Source organism: Drosophila nasuta, chromosome X (genome assembly GCF_023558535.2).
Source record: "Drosophila nasuta strain 15112-1781.00 chromosome X, ASM2355853v1, whole genome shotgun sequence".
Taxonomy (NCBI): domain Eukaryota; kingdom Metazoa; phylum Arthropoda; class Insecta; order Diptera; family Drosophilidae; genus Drosophila; species Drosophila nasuta.
The window spans coordinates 32,259,725-32,280,427 of NC_083459.1; the positions used below are offsets into that span (position 1 = coordinate 32,259,725).

The 20,703-nt window shown below is 39.8% G+C and overlaps 5 protein-coding genes across 5 annotated transcripts; 3 read left to right on the plus strand and 2 right to left on the minus strand.

Annotated features, from left to right (window-relative positions):
• The first annotated feature begins 267 nt into the window (after positions 1–267).
• Positions 268–2,576, plus strand: LOC132795190 (chitooligosaccharidolytic beta-N-acetylglucosaminidase). The gene is made up of 3 exons (XM_060805754.1): positions 268–567; positions 718–2,264; positions 2,332–2,576. The coding sequence occupies exons 1-3, from the start codon at positions 461–463 to the stop codon at positions 2,511–2,513; spliced, it is 1,836 nt and encodes a 611-aa protein (XP_060661737.1). The 5' UTR covers positions 268–460; the 3' UTR covers positions 2,514–2,576.
• A 339-nt stretch (positions 2,577–2,915) lies between these two features.
• Positions 2,916–5,258, plus strand: LOC132795191 (palmitoyl-protein thioesterase 1). The gene is made up of 5 exons (XM_060805756.1): positions 2,916–3,383; positions 3,436–3,594; positions 4,026–4,175; positions 4,238–4,364; positions 4,434–5,258. The coding sequence occupies exons 1-5, from the start codon at positions 3,022–3,024 to the stop codon at positions 4,551–4,553; spliced, it is 918 nt and encodes a 305-aa protein (XP_060661739.1). The 5' UTR covers positions 2,916–3,021; the 3' UTR covers positions 4,554–5,258.
• On the minus strand, positions 4,906–13,903 carry LOC132795192 (carbonic anhydrase 2). The gene is made up of 4 exons (XM_060805757.1): positions 13,528–13,903; positions 6,954–7,860; positions 6,748–6,884; positions 4,906–5,373 (listed from the first exon to the last, which is right to left on the minus strand). Exons 2-4 carry the CDS (start codon positions 7,426–7,428, stop codon positions 5,233–5,235), a joined length of 753 nt encoding a protein of 250 aa, XP_060661740.1. The 5' UTR covers positions 7,429–7,860; positions 13,528–13,903; the 3' UTR covers positions 4,906–5,232.
• A 1,223-nt stretch (positions 13,904–15,126) lies between these two features.
• On the minus strand, positions 15,127–20,180 carry LOC132795376 (ubiquitin carboxyl-terminal hydrolase MINDY-3 homolog). The gene is made up of 6 exons (XM_060806051.1): positions 19,514–20,180; positions 19,227–19,360; positions 18,325–19,162; positions 18,101–18,260; positions 17,870–18,029; positions 15,127–17,434 (listed from the first exon to the last, which is right to left on the minus strand). Exons 1-6 carry the CDS (start codon positions 19,749–19,751, stop codon positions 17,288–17,290), a joined length of 1,677 nt encoding a protein of 558 aa, XP_060662034.1. The 5' UTR covers positions 19,752–20,180; the 3' UTR covers positions 15,127–17,287.
• On the plus strand, positions 15,133–15,899 carry LOC132795377 (S-phase kinase-associated protein 1-like). The gene has a single exon (XM_060806052.1). The coding sequence runs from the start codon at positions 15,133–15,135 to the stop codon at positions 15,619–15,621; it is 489 nt and encodes a 162-aa protein (XP_060662035.1). The 3' UTR covers positions 15,622–15,899.
• Positions 20,181–20,703: the final 523 nt, after the last annotated feature.

Consider the following 20,703-nt stretch of genomic DNA (forward strand, 5'->3'; position numbering starts at 1 on the left):
ACATGACAGCGGGACAGCTGCAGCGGCTGCGCGGCCGATGCTCATTGCGCGACTGCGCTTTTCCGCCCCTTCCCCCCCCCCCCATTAAACACATAGCAACCTCATAACCTCCCCTCTCCAAGCATAATAACAACAACAACAAGAACTATGTATATCATATGTTATTGCGCTCTTTGGCTCCGCTTCAACGCCGACGTTGACGCTGACAGCGAGCGAATGGGACAAAAATAAATTCAGTCGATAAGCTTAGTCTTTTTAGCATTTAATTTAGTTTCAGTTTGGATTTCGTGGTGCGCCCATCTGCAGGCGACGTTCTCGCTGACGGTGCAACAACAAAACTTTCGTACACTCATATTATTGTTTTGTTTTTTGTCGTGTTCGATTCCGGTATTTTGCAATTATCGGCAATTAATAAACAACGTTAAGCAGCAGGCCAAACGGTTGGAATAACCGCTGCAGCATGCAGCTTAACCGTTATCTGGCGATTTGTCTTTGCGCAGCAGTCGCAGTCGCATTCGCTGTCGCCGACGACAGCAGCAGCAGTGAGAGCAACAAAGATGGCAACAGGTGGGTACAGGATCAATAACAGGCGTTTAACAGTGACTGTTAAAGGAGATCACGCAATCGATAAGCTTGTTATCGAAATTTGAATTTAAATTTGCGCATACTTGATTTTAATTGATAACAGTTTACAATTACTCACCCCTTTCCGTTCAGCAAATGGTATTGCGATGCAACCGATCTCTGTTTGCCCGAGGAGGAGGTGCTCACCAGCGCGGTGCGTGCTCAAAAACAGTTTGAAAGTCAGCGCGATTGCCGCCTGTCGTGTGGCAAATACGGTTCCATTTGGCCCATGCCCACAGGCAATTGCAGCTTGTCGCACGATCGCGTGCACTTTGATCCGTGGAAGGTGCGCTTCAATGTGGTGGCACCCAGTCCGGTGACCACACAATTTCTGCGCGAAACCAATCGTCTGTTTGTGAGCAATCTCCTCAAGGAATGCACACGCAACTGCACTTTCAGCGGCAGCAAAGAGGTGCTCGTCAAGGCCACAGTGACTGACAGCAGTCTGCTCCTCGACTGGACCACCGACGAGAGCTACATGATGGTGGTGCGCACCACCGACACCGCCAGCTTTGTGGACATCAAAGCACCCACGGTGTATGGGGCTCGTCACGCCTTCGAAACGCTCAGCAATCTGGTCACCGGCAGCTTGGGTAATGGACTCTTGCTGGTGAGTGGAGCACGCATCACTGATGCACCCGCCTATCCGCATCGCGGTCTCCTGCTGGACTCGGCTCGAAACTTTGTGCCGTTGCGCTATATACGCAGCACGCTCGATGCGATGGCGGCGTCCAAGTTGAATGTGCTGCACTGGCATGTGGTGGACACGCACAGTTTTCCACTGGAGATCACACGTGTGCCCGAAATGCAACGCTATGGCGCCTACTCGACGGCCCAAACATATTCCCGGGCGGATGCCGTCAATCTGGTGAAATACGCCCGATTGCGTGGCATACGGATTCTGGTCGAGATCGATGGACCCTCGCATGCGGGCAATGGCTGGCAATGGGGTCCAGCGGCGGGTCTGGGCAACATGTCTGTCTGCCTCAATCAGTCGCCGTGGCGCAACTTTTGCGTGCAGCCGCCTTGTGGCCAGTTGAATCCACTCAACGATCACATGTACGCCGTGCTTAAGGAGATACTCGAGGATGTCGCCGAATTGGGCGCACCCGAGGAAACCATCCACATGGGCGGCGATGAGGTATATTTGCAGTGCTGGAATCACACCGAGGAGATCACCAATGAGATGCGCACGCTGGGCTACGATCTCAGTGAGGCGAGCTTCTTGCGTTTGTGGTCGCGTTTCCATCAGCGCAACGTCGAGGCCTGGGATAACATCAATCGTCACATGTATCCAAAGATCAGTGATCCCAAGCCGGTGATCCTTTGGTCCAGTCGCCTCACCGATCCCCAGCACATTGAGCAACTGCTGCCCAAGGAGCGTTTCATCATCCAGACGTGGGTGGGGGCGCAGGATTCGTTGAATCGTGATCTCCTGCATCGCGGCTATCGACTGTTGATCTCCACAAAGGATGCGTGGTATTTGGATCATGGTTTCTGGGGCAACACCAAATACTACAACTGGCGCAAGGTATACGACAATCCATTGCCCTTGGCCAGCTTAAGTGGTCCTCAGGGGCGTCAAGTGCTCGGGGGCGAGGTGTGCATGTGGAGCGAATACGTGGATCAGAATTCGCTGGGTAAGTGCTCAACTATAATATCAATTGGAGTCCTCTTCTTATTTGTTGTCTTTTGCTCTCTTTGCAGAGCCTCGCATTTGGCCCAGAGCTGGCGCGGCTGCGGAGCGTCTGTGGTCCAATCCCAAGTCGGCGGCATATTTGGCCCAGCGTCGCTTCTATCGCTATCGCGAACGTTTAATTGCACGTGGCATTCATCCGGATGCGGTGATACCGCATTGGTGTGTGTTGCACGAGGGTCAATGTCTCTAAGGAACTTGTATTCTTATACTTTTTTTTTGTTTTGTAATAAATTTAAGCACCATTGAACTGAAACCGTTACTAAACTTTAATTTTGGCGCAAAGCGTTCAGCTGTTGTTGGTGATGGAGCTTTAACGATTTCAAAAGTATCGATTGCTTCATCGATATTTTTGAAAATATACTGAAATAGTTCGTTGCGATTGGCAAAATGTTAAAAATATGTTAAACATTTTGCACACATTTCAACAATTTAACCCGACTTTTACTACAATTTGCATACGAAATAGAAGAAAGTTAATTTTTTGGTTATATATTGCTTAACTACAAGTAAACAATAACACATATTTAAACTGCTCTGTTATTTAACAGACCTAGGCCAGCCCTGGTTACCCAGGGCAATGCATGTGAAACTGTGCAGTTTTGAAACATAAATAAAACAAAGAAGCCGGGCGCGTCGCAAAAATACTTAGTAACACAACTGCAGGGTCATTAAAGTCAAACAAAAGCCATTAATTAAATATGCGTTCAGCCAGCTGCGCATTCTATTTACTGAGCTGTCTCACCTTTGGCCTTTGTCTGGTCAACAGCAGCAGCAGCGAAGTAAATGGCGCCCCTTTGCCCGTTGTGCTGTGGCACGGCATGGGCGACACTTGTTGTTTCCCCTTCAGCCTGGGCTCCATCAAGAAACTGATCGAGGAGCACACCAACGGCACCTATGTGCGTTCGCTGAAGATTGGCGGCAATCTGGTGCTCGACTATGAGAGCGGCTTCTTTATACATCCCAACAAGCAGGTGGACTATGTGTGCAAGCAGCTGGCCCAGGACGAAAAACTCACCGATGGCTACAATGCCATTGGCTTCTCCCAGGGCGGACAGTTTCTGTAAGTTGTCAACTGATGTGGTGTTCTGTCAATTAATTGATTTCCCTTTTAGACGTGCTTTGGCCCAACGTTGTCCTTCCCCGCCGATGCGCACGCTCATCAGCCTAGGTGGCCAGCATCAGGGCATCTTTGGACTGCCCAAGTGCCCCACGCTGAAGCAGAGTAGCTGCGAGTACATCACCAAGCTGCTCAACTATGCCGCCTACGAGGAGTAAGTTTAGTCACGCTGAAGAAAACTCAGCCTTAGTGCCGGGTAATCAGAAAGTGACAGGGTATTTGGATTTAATGGGTAGCGATAGGCAACCGCCGAGTTGGTAAAGTCAATTTCACCTGTTAGTCATAAGAACAGCTCAGTTCAAAGAGTGAGCAAGGAGTATGACATCACAGACTGTTGCATTGCTAAGCTGAACAGCTCTGTTAATTAGCATTCGACATTCCTGTTAAGCGTGCAGAGCATGCGACTGTAAAGTTAAGCTTCTGTTAATAAGGATTTGGGATAGGAGCATGGCGACAATCTCAAACTTAACAGTTCTGTTAATTAGCATTCGACATTCCTGTTAAGCGAACACAGAATGCAACTGTAATAACGATTTGGGATAATCTGCAAATAATTCAACCTAATCACTTCTCATTTCCCTTCAGTTGGGTGCAACAGCAGCTGGTGCAGGCGACGTATTGGCATGATCCGCTGCACGAGAGCAGCTACAGGCTGAAGAGCACCTTCCTGGCGGACATCAACAACGAGCTGTATGTGAACGAACGTTACTCCGAGAATCTCAACAAGCTGAAGAGGTAAACCATCCATACTACTAACTGAGCAGTTAAGTAACAATGGTTTCGTTTTCTTTTTGCAGGCTTGTCTTGGTCAAATTCCTCAATGACACCATCGTGCAGCCAAAGGAGTCGCAATGGTTTCAGTTCTACGAGCCTGGCCAGGATCAACACATTCAGCCGCTGAATCAGAGCAAAGTGTACGAGAATGTAAGCACAACAGAGTTGTTAAATTTGTAGTCGCAATTATTTTAGTTAAATCTCTCTCTTTGATCGCAGCTTGGTTTGGTTTTGTTGGAGCAGCGCAAGCGGCTGCACTTGCTCAGTGTGGAGGGCGATCATCTGGCCATATCGAAGGATTGGTTCGTCAAGCATCTGGTGCCAATGCTTTTGGATTGAGAAGCCACACAGCGAACAAAGAGCTTTACTAGCAATGTATAAATATAGCCGATTTACGCACGATATGTAATATACAGATATATATATATATATATATGTACTTATATATACAGTTATACATGTGTAATTTGTAATTTCCATAGTTTTGTTTTTTTTTGCATACAAAAATGTTTTGGTTTTTTACCTAGTTTAAATGATTTTTTTTTTCATTATTTTTTACATATTTAATGTTTTTGTTTTAAATTTTAGTTGTGATTGTAGAGTATTAAATATTTTGTTGGGGGAGGAAATATTTAACATGCAAGGCAACGGTGTGTTCCAAGTTCTAATATGATATCATATCAAATTCATATATAGTTATAGTATTATTATTATGTTTATAGATCTATATGTACATGAGGCAATTTTAACAAAAAAGCTTATCGACAACCATAGAATTATAGCATAATAGGAAAAATAATATATATATATATATATATAGAATATATAATAAAAAAAAATAAACAAAAAAGATTTGATGACCAGAAATCCCAGCACAGAGAATCCCTTGACGTCGTTGTTGTTGTTGTTGTTGCAGCAGTGTTGTTGTTGTTGTTGAGTGTTTTGGTGAGGATTAAGGATTAGATTGTTTTGTTTTCTTTTTCATCTTAGTTTTTGGTAGTAGAAATTAGCAAGCACATCATAATTTGGATTTGGTGTTTGTATTGCGGGCAAAAAAGATTTCGGGATCCTTGTGCGGCCTTTGGATCTCACGATAATTGTTGACTATCTTCTTGGACTCGTCCTTGGGACACGATTGCAGATTGCGAAACACGCTCACCTGAAATATAAAGTGCAATTAGTTTCCATTCATTGTACATTTCAAATATATTTAATATCTATCAGCAACAACACCAAACAATTCAATATGCAAAGATGTACTTTCAAATTTTTAGAATTTTTGGAAATTAACCCGAATTTCTTCAGAGTAAAGGTTTGTTCTGAAAAATTTGACCTTTCGCATGCATTGAGATTTATAGGACAAAAACATAAACCATATAAAATGAATAAAAAGCTAACGCAAACTTTTTTTTGTGGGTTTTGATAGTAAAAATAATATACTTGATTCAAAGGACCAAAATTTACATAAGTGAGCAATGTTTAATGATAAAGGTATTTCAAATGTAGAATTATGAATTAAAACAAGTATAAAAAGCAAAGAGAAAAGATTGTAGAAAAATGAGAAATATAAAGAAAATGTTGAGATAAAAGAGAATCGAACATAAAGTTAATGATTTACGTTAATGAATACATAGTAATAAAAGTATTAGTTAAAAAGAATGTGTCATAAAGTTAATGATTGAGTTCATTTAGTTAACAAAAGACAAGAAATATATCAATTACTCAAATAACAAGTGCACATTGATCAGCTCAACTTTAAACGTATCAAATGACATCGTTAAAGAACTTTGTATTGTATTATTGTATTCTTATAATATAAATAGAATTTGTCATTTGTTGCATTTAGAGCAAGTGTTCATGAAATTAAAAGGTTAAAACCTGTCAAGTATAAATAAAATGTTTGAATCAAAAGAATTTACAATTAAGTTAATGATGAACGTTAACGAATACATAATAATAAAAAGAATGTTCGATAAAGTTATTGAGTTCATTTAGTTAACAAAAAGAATAGGTAAATCGATATAATAATTGAAATAACTTTAAACTTTTCAAATGATATCACAGAAGTACTTTGTTGGATTTGTTTTTTATAATATGATTGCAATTTGTCACTTGTTGCGTTCAGAGCAAAAGTGTTTAATAAACCAAAGTGTTGGAGTACTTTTTTGAATCGTATTATTTGTACATATAATTATGAAGGCTTGAGTACTTTTTTGAATAGTATTCTTTTACACATATAATTCGAATTTGTTGCATTCTTTTACTTTATACAATGAATTGAAGTGTTAGCAGAATTTAGGATGATGAGGCTGGATTTTATTTTTACACATATGATTACAATTTCTCACTTGTTGCGATCAAAACAAAAGTGTAAATCAAAGTGTTGGAGTACTTTCTTGATAAGTATTCTTTTACACATATGATTCGAATTTATCAATTGTTGCATTCGTTTTGTTTTTACATTGAATTGAAGTGTTAGCTGCACGTTAGACGATGTGGCCAGCCAGGCTGAGCTGCTGGTTGAGCTGCTTACCTGACCGCGGGAAACGTAGATGGGCGTTCGATAGATGATCCACGTGACGCTCTCGAAGTACGGCGCCGTGGTCAGCGATCCCTTGTAGGTATAATAATGCTTGCTCAGCTCCTGCAGACCAATCCAAGATAGGCAATCTAAAAGATGAACAGATGGATGATTAACAATCGGAATTTATATTGTACATATTTCCAATAGAAACTTACCCGAGTCCAGGGAGGCGCTCGTGTGTATCTTTTGGACAATGCGAATGCCCTCGGTGATCTTCTTGAACTCGGGACAATCCTTGTCGCCGCAGGCTTGAATGAAGAATGCAACAACCGCAAGACCGTCGGGTTTGTTTTTGGCCTCGGCAAAGTCCTTATACTTGGCATTGTAATGAACGGCATGCGCCTCCATCGAGTACTTCATGCCCTCGAGCGTGTGCTCGCAGCCGGACTCATCGCAGTCGGACCAATGGAAATGCAGCTGCTCGAACACATACATATTCGTATCGAGGGCGCCGCCAATGATGTACGGCTGCTGTTTGCGTTTGCTGAACGTGACCATCGCCGAGGTGCCAGTGTTTTGGACGCGGGCAACGCCAACGGGCTCCCAGTGGCCATGATATTCGAGTGGATCGACATCGTCGATATGCTCGATGGCACGATTGCTGATCTCGATTGGCGATTGCACTGGCATAGCTGTGACTTCTTAAGCTGCTCCTGCTACTGCTGAACGTTCTTCTTCGTTTCACTTCCACAAAACTGTGAAGAAGAACAACAACTTCAACTTCAACGACGACGACGATGACGATGCTCGACCTGATCTATGTGATGTGGGCGTTGTTGAGGTATTTCTTCTTCCTCAGCTTGTAGACACGCCCGCGATCGCCAGCACTGGCGTCCTCCAAATGCTCGGCTGTCTGCGGCGGCGCTTGCGGCGGCGACGTCGTGATGGCGACTGTTCTGATCGACGCCGGCGTGTGTAAGTTCCTAATGCGACGACGGCACTGACTTAAAGTCCGTCCGTCTGTCTGTCCGTCTGTCCTTGCTGCTCCTCTCCTCTAGCAACTCTTTAGCACTTGCGTTTCCGCTTTCGCTTTCGCTTCTGTTTCCGCTTCTGTTTCGCTGCCTGCAAATGGAAGTAAAATCATTTAATTTGTTTTTCTCTTGTTTATCTTTTTGTGTTGTTGTCAAATGGAAATTGGAAATTGAAAACTGGCAGCAGGCAAATAATATCATTAAATGGCTTGCGTGACAGAATCGAAAGAGACTCGCTTTGAGTGCATCTCGTGCACTTTACTTGGCCATGTTTGATTGCCCATTTGACAAATTGAAAGAAAAGGTGTGCGTGAAAAGTGTAAAGCAAGAGGTCAATGTCAATAGACGCTTCCTTCCTTCCTTCCTTCCTTCACCTGCTTCTGCTTCTGCTGTTGCCTTCAACTACTTTGCTCGCTTTAAATATTCAGTTTGAGCCTTCAGTTGTCGTGTTTGCACTTTTCTCACTCTCCCTCTCTCTGACAATTGCATTTAATATCGATTCGTTATCTAATTGCCAGTTCTTAAATATTTGATAAACAACTATTGAGGACGTCAGACACAGGAACAGCAACAGCAATTGCGTGTGTCCCAACTGAGTCGTTTACAATTAAAATAAGTGCTTAAGCCATGGCAAATAACTCTTCATTCTTTTACGTTTGTTTTTGTTATCAATTAACAATCGCTCCACAAATTGATTCATTTCAAATGGCTTCATCAAAGGTGGACAACTTGTTTCCAATTAAATTGTCATTAATTCACTTGTTCAACTTGATTAATTGCTGCGCATAAACATAATTCCGAAAATCCACATTTTATGATTACTGTCGAAATGTTATTAAACTATTTTTAATATATCATATAAATGGCATTTTAATCATCATATTGTATTCTATGTTCTATATTCCTTATTCAATCTTATCTTTATAGTTACTTAAACTTATTATAACTTATGATATGATACCGATATCGAAATGTCTTTAAACTATTTTTAATATTTTGCTTTGTCTAACAATCTGGTATATTTTGCACTTTATGGTATATTTTGACTATATCAATATACCAAATTTAGGCACATATTTTATATAAATGACATTTTAATCATCATATTGTATTCTATGTTCTATATTCCTTATTCAATCTTATCTTTATAGTTATTTAAACGTATTATGACATATGATATGATACCGATATCAAAATGTCTTTAAAAGTATTTGTAATATTTTGCTTTGGCTGGTATATCTGGTATATTTTACACTTTATGGTATATTTTGACTATATTAATATAACAAATTCAGTTTAGGTATATTGATTTGGTATATTTTAAGAATATAATTGCCATTTTAATCATCATATTGTATTCTATGTTCTATATTCCTTATTCAATTTTATCTTTATAGTTATTTAAACTATATTTGATGAAAGTATAAATTCTATATTATGACATATATGATACCGATATCGAAATGCCTTTAAACTATTTTTAATATTTTGCTTTGGCTGACAATCTGGTATATTTTGCACTTTAGTGTATATTTTGACTATATCAATATACCAAATTTAGTCGATGGTATATTTTTAGTAGTTTTAGGTATATTTTAAGAATATAAATTGCATTTCAATCATCATATTCTATACTACACTAAAACTATTTCGATCTCTAATCTATTATCATAGTATTATATAGACAGTCCTTCAATAAATGTGTCGGACAATACTTTTAATAATTTAAAAGAATCGAGTTATGGTAAGAACAAGTTTATACTATAGTTGAGTCAATTCCTTAAATTATGAATTTAAGCTTATGAATACTAAAGATCTTAACTAGCAAAAATTAAAGTTGAAATACAACTAAAATGATGATGAATTGCAACAACAGTTATATAGAAGTATATGAATGGATATAAATGTGAATAAAATGAGCTTTGCATTACTTTCCAACATTTATGTAGATTTATGGCTAATGTTTCAGCTCAGCAATACTTTGTCTAAACATCTTGATAAGCCAGAGAAAAGCGAGATAAGCAGATGTTGCTATTATTAGCATTTACCTTTTTATGATAGTTCAACAATTGTGTAAACGAACATTAAATGAATTGTATAAATATTTGAACATTCAGTGAGTGATTTGGATTGCATTTCTATTTGAATCCTTGAACAAATATCGATTATAATAGATATTTATCACGGCATTCGCGGAACTCGGGAACTCGAGTTTTCCCGTAATGTGAAATGAGCAAATGAAATTATTAACAAATAGTAAAAAGAAAAAAAAGAACGAAAACGAAAATAAACAGCTCACAAGTGCTTGCTAATTAACGAAAGTTAATGCCACAGAGCTGGTCATAAAGCAATTCTTTATAGCAGGCGAGATTATACTAATGCTAGCTATATTATTCTAGAACCAACTCGACACATTTTTATGGTGGGTAAATATGATTTTAATTGACAGTTATACAATCCAGTAAATTCACGCGACATCAGCTGCAATCGCAATCGCTCTTCAATCGCCCACTCAGACGCAATTTGGGTTCAAGTTATCGCCTAATGACGACCGACGACCGACGCTGCAGGTTAAAGCTAGTTCCAACTACATATATAGAGCTCCATCTGAAGTATTTAGTATTTTGTTGCCAGCTATAATTTACGACAGATACTGATATCGAAGCGATTCTGGCGCATATTTTCTTATTTTCTATTTCTATTGCCATGATGATGATGATGACGATGATAAGCCAAGGCAAAAGCCAAAAGGCGGTCAACGTCTGAAGTTTTGTTTTGTGTCGAGTCACAGCGAGTCAATCAAATATGCAGACTATATCGATATATAGGTATTTATATAGATACTATATATATACATTTTAATCTGGGATATGTGGGCGTGTCTCTCTCTCTCTGTCTCTCTGGATGTCCTCAGATATCCGATATCTTATCTCGACATCCATTGCACCGACTTTACCGACAATGTACTCCGTTATTCTGTTATCATTATGCCACATGCGTCACGTGGCACATTATAGCGGCTGATGCACATGTCACCAAATTGGCGATATCATTCAGTTAGTTTGTTTGTAGTAATTTATCTATTAAGCTGACATATCGCAAATTCATTTCGTATCGCTTTCAACTGTATTATTTTCTTTTATTTCTGTTTTTTCCAGACATTACCTAATCTACATTTCTTTTGGCTTCGGAAATTGCCTTCGTCTATTTTTAAAGACAGCGCCAGGCTTTATCTAGCTTATGCTTCGAATTGATAAGTTCAATTCTACCGATTGTTCATCCAGATTAAGTCCAAAAAGTTTCTTTTTCTGTTTCAAATGTCTCCAAAAATAAGTTCCATATCTTTTTGTTCCTTTTCTGTTAATAAATCATTTTCAACGCATTCCGATTGTCAAAATATAACTTCCACTTAATCCTTTCGATTATCCTTTCTTTTTGTATCAGTCAGCCATAAAATCACATGACAAACATCATCTATGGAATCTTTTTGCACACACATCAAGAAATCATCACAAATAAACCGGTTTCGAGATTGTAACATTTTTCTTGGGAGTTGTTTGTTTATTTGCTTTCATTCTTTCCGCTGGGATTTCTTTTGTTTGTTTTGTTTTCATCTTCATTCTGATTCTGTGAAATCATTTTGCAGCCAATCTTCGGCTTCTTTCTAACTATCGTCACAGCTAGTTTGAGTTTGAGTCAGTTATTTTGCATTCTTTTTTGCGTCTAGACGTTTCGTAATTAATGAAACAAGTATCTCAGTTATTTTCCTCTCTCTTTCTGGTATATGCTTTATAAGAAATTGAGAAATAGAACATTCTTCATTGCGTTCCTTGGATTCATCCTAAAAGAGCGACACGTTTAAGAAGCTGACAGCTCATTATTTATTATCAAAATACAACTCACCTTGTTTTCGTGGCAACTTTCTTATCTTTCTGTTTTTCTTTTATCATTTTAAATGTAGTTACACAGTTCTAGGCTTGATAAACAAGCTGCATATATGCACTATATGTTCATTATCGTGAGTTGGTTATGCAAAACGGGAAGCAGAAGCAAAACAGCTGAATTGACATAACAATCGGGGAGAGTCGAGTCGAGATAAAGGCAGCACGTTTTGTCAGAGATCTGTATAGCGAGATATTCGGATATGGCTATGGAATATTAGAAGTGGGCGGAATTGAAGTGTTGCCCACTTGATGTTGCGTTTTATATATTTAATTTCTGATTTCTGATTTATTTTTTGGCAACGTCAGAGCAATGAGGTCAGCTGATGGTAGTTGAGCAGTTGGGCAGTTGGCTTTCAGCCTGATTGATGGATCAGCCAATGAGAGTGAGAGCATTGGATTGATAACAACGGAGTTATCACTGCTCAACTGAGCGGACAGACAGACGGACAGCGTTCGCTAAGTGTGACCGTGTAATTACTTAAATGCTATGATAAACCTTATCGCCCGTATCAATGTTGGAATAGCCATGTAAACGAAAATAAAAACGATAAATACGCGAGAGCGAGAGCGAGACGGAGTAAGAGTGAGAGACAACAACACAACGGTAAAGTAATGCCAAATGAGCAAGTGCGTATATGTGTATGTGTATGTGTGTGTGTAATATCGGAAACTGTCTGACAGGGCCAAGAATAGAACTTGTAACCTGGAAGTGGCAGTGGCATGCAAATTTGCTAGGTCGACTACGAAATGACCTCATCCATTAAGCATGCGTTAGATGTGTGGAGGAAGCAACAGGAGCAACAATAATAACAACAACAACAACAACGAAAAACAACGACATCAATCGACCAAATAACTCGAGTTCAAAGCTGCGTTTTCGGCACACACCACACCACCCTACGTTAGATGGCGCCACCCACAGTCGCGATTGCTAGGCTTACTTGTATTTGTTTTGTTTTCCTTTTTTTGGGAGGCCACTCGCCGCTAGAAGACACTTGCCAAGTGCCAAGTGCAATTGAATGCAAATGTCAACTTTTTTTTCTTATTATCAATTGTCGCGCTTGCTCTGGGTCCTTATATAAATAGGGTATAACAAAACTTTATGTTTGACAGCTGTTTTTTTTTGTATTATTATTGTATATTATTATTGCTACCGACAGAGTAGTAGTTGTTTTTGCTTTTCGCTTCGGCTCGCTCTGTTGAGCAAATCAATAATTTAGCGGCAAGTGCAGGGTCACCCCTCCCTACCGCGTTCTCACTCCACGTTACTTACACACTGAGCTGACCTTCGCACACAAAGTGTAGAGTGTGTGAGAGAGGTGGGGGGGATGGGTAAGCCGGCAGTATGGAGCTGGGAAATGTGATTAGCAAAAAGGAGGGAGTGAGGGAGGGGAAAAGGGGGGCAAATTCTAGCGCCCTCTATAGTCGCATTTCACTTTACACCTTGGAAATTTTGAAGCGCAATTAAATTGCTTGCACTGTCACTGTTATTGTTGTTGTTGTTGTTGTTACTCTTGCTGTTGTTTCTGCCGGCTGCTGTTGTTGTTCTCTTTTTGCAGACATTTTTAATAACTGAGATGTCTGCTACTCACACACACGCATACTATTGCTATTTACACACGTACATGTCACGCATTTAATATATATGTGTGTGCGTGTGTGTCTGCATGTACATATGTTATTTGCAGTTATCTGCTTGACACACAAACATACATATATACATACATTGCTATAGATATACATATGTATATATTTATTTATATGTAATTGTATATTTGTATACATCATGTGTCATCTTTATTGTTGCTATTTACCTGTTGATTTTGATTTGCCTTTTGCTTTTGCCTTTGCCTTTGCTTTTGTACTTAATTGTCGCGACCTGCGCTCGATGTTCCAATGTTTTAACAAAACTTTAAACGGCCACAAAATAATGTATTCAAATGCAAAAAAAAAGATGTTCAGCACACACGCGCACCTAATTTGATTTATTTCAGTGGTGTTTTTTCGGTTATTTTCCCTTTTTATTTGTTGGTGTATATCATTTGTATCATGCGGAACCGTAACAACTATTACCGCACTGCTAACAAATGCGTACGCAGTGTAAAAAACCGATTTTAAAAAAATATTCGATCAGCGAGGACAAGGGACAGCGCAGTGTTGACAAAAACTGAGAGCAACAAAATTGATATGTTAACTAACAGTAGCTTTCCTCTGCACGACAATTCGCACAAAAAACTGTTAACGCTACTCTGTTAGCAGTAATTATGTTAAATCACCAAGCAATGGAATTTTTTAGGAAACAGGGTTGATGTCGATACATTTTTAAGTAAAATCGATTTCCATTTATTATTTATTATTTGCTGCGACAATATATAAGTAATATTTCGTTTAGCTCCTTTTCACCTATAGATTGCGTATAATAAAAATATTTTAAGCATTTCTAAGCTTTTCATTTCTGTTTTAAATAATACTTTAAAGGCGTGTTTAAAAACTTGCGGCATTTTGAACACTTTTTTTTCTTGCAAAATTACATAGCACTTATTAAGTGTTGCTAATCATAATGATCAAATATAATATTTTTGATAAAGTTAATATTAGCGAATCGAGTCAAGCTGAGATTACTGTCATTTTAAGAAATAAAATAAGCATGTTCATGTTCTCGATAATAAATTTAATGTTTAAATAAATGGATAAGAAACTCTATCGAAACATCGATTGAGTTATCGATGTTTGTTCATCTCTAGAAGAAAAACATAGCCAAGAGAAACGCAAGTAAGGTACAAAACAAGTCAATAAAAGTCTGGAATTTAAGCAAGCCATTCGAAGCATTATTGTTGTCTTGCAATAAGTTTTTTTGGTTTATTGTGTCAGGTGCGTGTTGTGTTTTAGTTCCACACATTGCTTACTATTCTATATACTTTTCATTTTGCTGTTTTTGTTCAATAATCCTTGCAAAAAATTCGGGAAAATAAAACCTATCGATTACATGCTGGTTAACAAAAAAAGACAGATTTATCGTACAAAGCAACGTAATTTCGCTACTGCATTCATTTCGCATTCAATAAAAGAGGTAAATTTTTTTTTTTTTTTATTACATAGTTTCGCCGCGTGATTCATCAAAGCCGAAAAAGAAAACTTTGAAGCCTTCTAATAATTTTCAATTGTGGTAAGTGCATCATCATCATTAATAGGAAATGTGCGGTTAGTCAGAAAGATGGTGGGGTGAGTACAAGCATGAGACGCCATCTCCAAGTTGGAAAGCATAAGTGTGTGTGCAAATGTCTGTGCACTGGAATATGCAACAACAATATGCATACGCCTGACTGTGCACATGGCGGTCCTTTGTTTTTGATGTGTGTTGTGGTTTCCCAAAATAGTTATTTGATATGTAAAATTTTTGTGACTCGCTGTAGATCAATATGCCGACCATCAAGTTGCAATCCTCCGATGAGGAGATTTTTGATACTGATATACAAATCGCCAAATGCTCTGGCACCATTCGGACCATGCTCGAGGATTGCGGCATGGAGGAGGATGAGAATGCCATTGTTCCGCTGCCCAATGTGAACTCAACCATATTGCGCAAGGTTCTAACCTGGGCGAATTATCACAAGGATGATCCACAGCCCACCGAGGATGATGAGAGCAAGGAGAAGCGAACCGATGACATCACATCGTGGGATGCAGATTTCCTTAAAGTGGATCAGGGCACTCTATTTGAATTGATCTTGGCTGCCAACTATTTGGACATCAAGGGATTGCTGGAGCTAACGTGCAAGACTGTGGCCAACATGATCAAGGGCAAGACTCCGGAGGATATACGCAAGACATTTAACATCAAGAAGGATTTCACGCCCGCAGAGGAGGAGCAGGTGCGCAAGGAGAACGAATGGTGTGAGGAGAAGTAAAGTGCTGAAGAGTGGATGCTGGATGCATTCTTCGGCTGTCAGTTGGCTATAGTCGGAACAGAGAAGCAGGAGGATAACAATGCGCGCTAAATTTAAAAACAGCTTCGTTATTTAACAAAGAATATAAAGAAAAACATAACAAAATACCTAAATAAAAAAAAAAACACAAAAAACAAAAACAATTGATTGAAAAATTCGTTTTCGCGAGTAAAATGAATTTTGCTTAAATATCAATTACAAAAATATTAAAGTAAGAAACACAATCTCCAAAAACTAAACGACGTTTCTTTGATTTTTTTCATCCTCACTTCACATTATTTATTGAGATTATTGACTTGCGATTAGCGATTTGATAAATGTGCCTGCATTAGTCACGATCGTGATCATCAAACACTTCAATTGGAATTTATCGATAGAAAAGTTACCTTCAAATGGCCAATTGTCGATTTCTTTTCCTCTTTTAGATATGGGAACAACTTAAGCGGTTTTTTAATTAATTAATAGAAATTGCATTTCAGTTAAAGAAACAAAATGTAAGAATTTGTTCGACGACAAAAACAATATCAATAAATAAGTTCGTAAAATTCCAACAAAATCTATATATATAGTACATTTGCAAAGAGTTATTCACAATTTCAAGTTTTCGATTTTTTTTTTTTGGATTACAACATTTTTATTATTATTTCTCTGGTTTTTATTTTTTGTTGTTGAGTGCATTGTTGCCATACTTCTCTCAATCTTACTCTCTCGCTCTCATGCATTAGCGCTATCCTTCTCTATTTCGACATTTTCTTATTTTGCATTTGTGTTTCGTGTATTTATTGGTAACGCATTTTAGTTAGTTTTTTTGTTAATTTTATTTAATTGTTTTAAACACTACAATTAATTTGTTAAAAGGCCATAAACAAAAATTTTTGTTCTGAATGAGTGTGTGTTTGTGGGTGGAGAGGGGCGCATTGGGTGCATGTGTGTGTGTGTGAGTTGTTTGTGTGTATTTGTTTCGCTAATGTGACATGCATTTGTTGGTTGTTTATGACTTATGCTTTTAACATTTATCATCATTTTCGCTGGCTCTTATAAATTACAATGGCAAACTAAAATTACATTCACTTCAATATGTTTTATGCTTCTTGTTTTTACTTTCTTTTTTTCGCTTGTTTTTCATGTGTTTCATGTTGAAATTGTTTTTTAAATGTGTTGCAAAAAATTAAATATCTGCATAGCATTTTTATGCACAGATCGGGGGATAAGTGTTGTTGTATGTGTGTGTGTGTGTTTATGTAGGATATACAAACATATATATATCTTAATATATATATGTAAGTGTGTGTGTGTGTGTGTGTGTTAGTTGCTTGTTCATTTTTTTTTTGTTTGTTGCTTTTTTTTGCGTTTGCATTTTTTTGGTTGTTTTTAAAACGTTTTTTTTTCTCAATAAATTATCAATAAACAATTGAAAGGTGTTTGAAATAAAAGTGTGCTTGGCATCCAATTGTTGTTGCTTGCACTTGCTGCACAGCTGTTTTCTTCCTCTTCACCGTATTCTTCGGCTTCTCTTTCACTTCCTCCTACTTTTGTTTCTGTTGCTGCAGCTGCCTACTTCGGCTGCTGCTGCTGTTGTTGTTGTTTTGTTTGTGTTGTTGTTGTTGCTCTTCTTTCAGTGTGGTCGTCAATTCAACGAAGGCATGTGAGCATCATGCCAATTGATCTCAATGTTGGGCCACTTGGTCTGCAGACAAGTGACCATGGGATTCGAGGTGCATATCGACTTGAGATCACCTTCCAGCAATATGGCCGAGCCACAATAGTAACGCACCTGAGACGAATAAAAAAACAGTATGTTATTTTTCAATGGTTATAAAACTTTGTAGTCTAAAACTAACTTGAGCTGCGTAGAACTCACAAGAGTGATGTCAGCAAATTTAACGACGCTAGCTTTCATAGTCGTCAAGTTCCAGGTGTTTAACAGCCTGGACAGACAGAAATAATAGATGCTATAGAACACGCCCAGAGTATAGTCAGAAATGACCTTTGAAAACTCAAATTATTTTAGAGTTATTTCCTAAAGTCAACACCTCATTTCACCTAAATCAGTGTTGTCATTCAATATTGCGATTTTCTGTTCCAAGTGTTTATATGAACGGACGACACAGATGGATGGACAGACAGATTACAGATAAATTGTATCCCATAGACGACGTTTAGTTTCTTAAAATTGTTCAAACAAGTGCTGCCACACTCCAAAACGCACCTTATTGTTGTCATTGGAGCCCGGTATGCCGTTGTAGTGCATCAGCTCGAATGTGTCCGGTGTGGACCGACGCTCCTGCGGATAGAATTCATCCATAAAAGCATTGAGGAGTATAATGCCGAGATTCTCGGGATCCAGTCGCTTCTGCATCAGACTAACGCTGTGTGTTCATTAAAAGATGTAGTTACTATCTTCATATGTGCATCTCTTTTTATATAGGGGACAACTTACTAGCCCGGCTCGCTGACCAGATGCAGTGTGGCCAACACATCACGCAGCAAGGTGCTCGATATGAAATTATTGCCCTCCGGATCGTACGATTTGAAGACGCGTCGTCCCGTCTCCGATGGTGTCTCCGGCGACACGAGCCTCTTTTCGTTGCTAAACAAAACTACAAAGAAGCAGCAGCAGATGAAATGTTGAACAAAGAGTTATGATCAATGCAAAATAATTACCAGTTAAATGCGTATCGGAGGCCATCACCCAGACGGGATAGCGTGGATTCTTAAAGAATGAACCGACGGTGCAATAGCGCATCTGTTCCATTAGCGTTATGAAACCAATATCACTCTGCTCAGAGATGCCGCGCAACTTGAGTCCACCGACATCCTGTTCATTGTCCCAGACATGGGCGACAGCCCGACCCGTCAGCATTAGATTGATCAGCGATTGAGCGCCATAACCGTATGTGCTATGTATCAGCGGTTCCGATGTATCCGATATATCGGCATTCACCTGTTCCGTGCCCTTGGTTAGGAATACCGAATACATGAAGAGCAGCACACCATATGTGTGCGACAGTTGACTATAGTTCTGCATGTAGAAGCGTGCCACATCGGTGATATGATGAAAGTGCACCGTATGCAATCCATCATGGAATTCATCTGGCGTTAGCGTCAGATTCAGCTGCATGCGTATCACCAACGTTGTGCCGTCAGCAGCTGTTTCGGCTCCTGCTCCTCCTGCTGTCGCTGTACCTGTAGCTGAAGCATCAATTCCCGTTGCACTTGCATTGCCAGTTGCCATTTCAGTGGCTTGCTCCTCGGCCTCAATGGCCGCTTCGACGGTAGCATCATCGGCAGTAGCAGCGCCAGCCGGGTTTGTTGTTGTGTTTGAGGTGTTGGTGTTGGCGGCGGCAGCGGCTGCGGCGACGCTTGGTGGCGTCAGGCGACGCTCTTTGGTTGCACGACAATCAGGGTGCAGGGTGACAATCTTATAGCGATGCGCACGACAATTCTTCAGAATGTTGCACAGCGCACGTATCAACAGACTTTCGCACTCCTCGCGTGGCAGCTATAAAAATATGGAGGAAGGGATTGAGTGTAAATGCAAGCTAGAGACGCTTTGGCGAACTTACGTCGATCAGCTGGATGCCTGGCTTGTCCATGATGATTCTTTTCAGCAAGTACGCCTGAACGGGCGCTATCACAGCACAAGGACCGCCCTGTTTTTGCACCAAAGCTGACGGCTCCACATCACTAAATTCAAAGCCTGCAAGAGAAATGCATATAGATGCATATATAGCGAAATCGACACGCACAAACTTGCACGAACACGCACAAACACGCACGCACGCAGCAGCGAAAAGCGCGCGCGTTGCATTAATTTGGCTTTTGCTGTTTTTTGTTTTCTGCTTTTGCTTACCTTGAGACCAACGCGTGAAAACATCTTCGCGCACATTATCGCCCCACAGCAGCTGCTTAATCTCGCGCAGCTCCCGCAAATCGCTATCACTGGGACGCTGTTGACGTCCAGCAGCTGCTGCTGCTGCTGTTGCTGCACTGCCACTTGCCATCGATAGCTCTTGCTGTTGTTGCTGTCCTCCAACTGTGACTGCGACTGTTGCTGTGCTGTGTCCCAAGGCTGTTGACGCCAACGTCATCGACGTCGCTGTCGTGCCTGCTGCTGCTGCTGCTTCTGTTGCTGCCGATGCTGCTGCTGATGCACTTTTCGGCGAGGCGCAATTTTCGCTGCGCTGCTGTTCGCGTTCACGTTCGCGTTCGCATGCGTCGCTCAACTTTCTTTCCGCGTCGCGCTTTCCTCGTTGCTCTGCTTGCTGCTTGCTGCACTCTGCGCTTTTTTTTTGGGCGGCTCAACTCGGCTCGTCGGCGGCGGGCGGAAAGGGCGGCGGGGGGTTAAATGTATTCGTCTTTTATCGAAATCGAAATGCAACAACAACAACAAACAAAATTATGTATTTATGTATGTATTTAGGTTGGCATTTTTTTGTTGTTTTTTTATTATTTTATTTTGGCCTATGCATTTGCGAAATGCAACAGTGTAGGAGGGATGTACGAATTATGGCGCCAGCGTGACCGCAATTGCAATCGCCAAAATGTCTTAATTAAAGCTGGCTTACAAAAACAAAATATACCACCAAGCAGTGCATTAACAGCGCGCATATTTTAAAAAACTTCAAACTTTTGCTTACACTATAACAATAATAAATCTATGTACATACAAAGAAATAAATTTATAGCAAAAATATAGAAAACACCCTGAAAAGCTTAATCTGAACCAACAACTTTTTCGCTTTTCTATGAAACGACGTTGCCTTCGGAATATACCACAAAAGCGGCGCCTGCAAGTATGACCAAATTACTACTTTTGGGTGCAACCAAAATGCCTATCGATAATTTACGTGCACACAAATGCAAGTGCTGCCAATATGCAAACTGCTGATGATGTCAGTTCCATCAAACAATGCCGATGGATGTCAGTTTATGTAATTTATTTTAAATAATTGATTTCTTAATAAAATAGATATTTATTCGCAGTTATTTGCAACTGCCTACAGTGCACTTTGAAATGCATTGCAACAGTTGAAAGCAGTT

Coding starts and splice junctions, on each gene's coding strand:
- LOC132795190 (XM_060805754.1), top strand. CDS start 461: ATGCAGCTTAACCGTTATCTGGCGATTTGTCTTTGCGCAGCAGTCGCA. Junction 568..717: donor AGCAACAAAGATGGCAACAG/GTGGGTACAGGA, acceptor CTTTCCGTTCAG/CAAATGGTATTGCGATGCAA. Junction 2,265..2,331: donor CGTGGATCAGAATTCGCTGG/GTAAGTGCTCAA, acceptor CTCTCTTTGCAG/AGCCTCGCATTTGGCCCAGA.
- LOC132795191 (XM_060805756.1), top strand. CDS start 3,022: ATGCGTTCAGCCAGCTGCGCATTCTATTTACTGAGCTGTCTCACCTTT. Junction 4,176..4,237: donor AATCTCAACAAGCTGAAGAG/GTAAACCATCCA, acceptor TTCTTTTTGCAG/GCTTGTCTTGGTCAAATTCC. Junction 4,365..4,433: donor AGAGCAAAGTGTACGAGAAT/GTAAGCACAACA, acceptor CTTTGATCGCAG/CTTGGTTTGGTTTTGTTGGA.
- LOC132795192 (XM_060805757.1), bottom strand. CDS start 7,428: ATGCCAGTGCAATCGCCAATCGAGATCAGCAATCGTGCCATCGAGCAT. Junction 6,885..6,953: donor GAGCGCCTCCCTGGACTCGG/GTAAGTTTCTAT, acceptor TTCATCTTTTAG/ATTGCCTATCTTGGATTGGT. Junction 5,374..6,747: donor TCTACGTTTCCCGCGGTCAG/GTAAGCAGCTCA, acceptor TTTATATTTCAG/GTGAGCGTGTTTCGCAATCT.
- LOC132795377 (XM_060806052.1), top strand. CDS start 15,133: ATGCCGACCATCAAGTTGCAATCCTCCGATGAGGAGATTTTTGATACT.
- LOC132795376 (XM_060806051.1), bottom strand. CDS start 19,751: ATGACGTTGGCGTCAACAGCCTTGGGACACAGCACAGCAACAGTCGCA. Junction 19,163..19,226: donor CAGGCATCCAGCTGATCGAC/GTAAGTTCGCCA, acceptor ATATTTTTATAG/CTGCCACGCGAGGAGTGCGA. Junction 17,435..17,869: donor GCTCCAATGACAACAATAAG/GTGCGTTTTGGA, acceptor TATTCGTCTCAG/GTGCGTTACTATTGTGGCTC.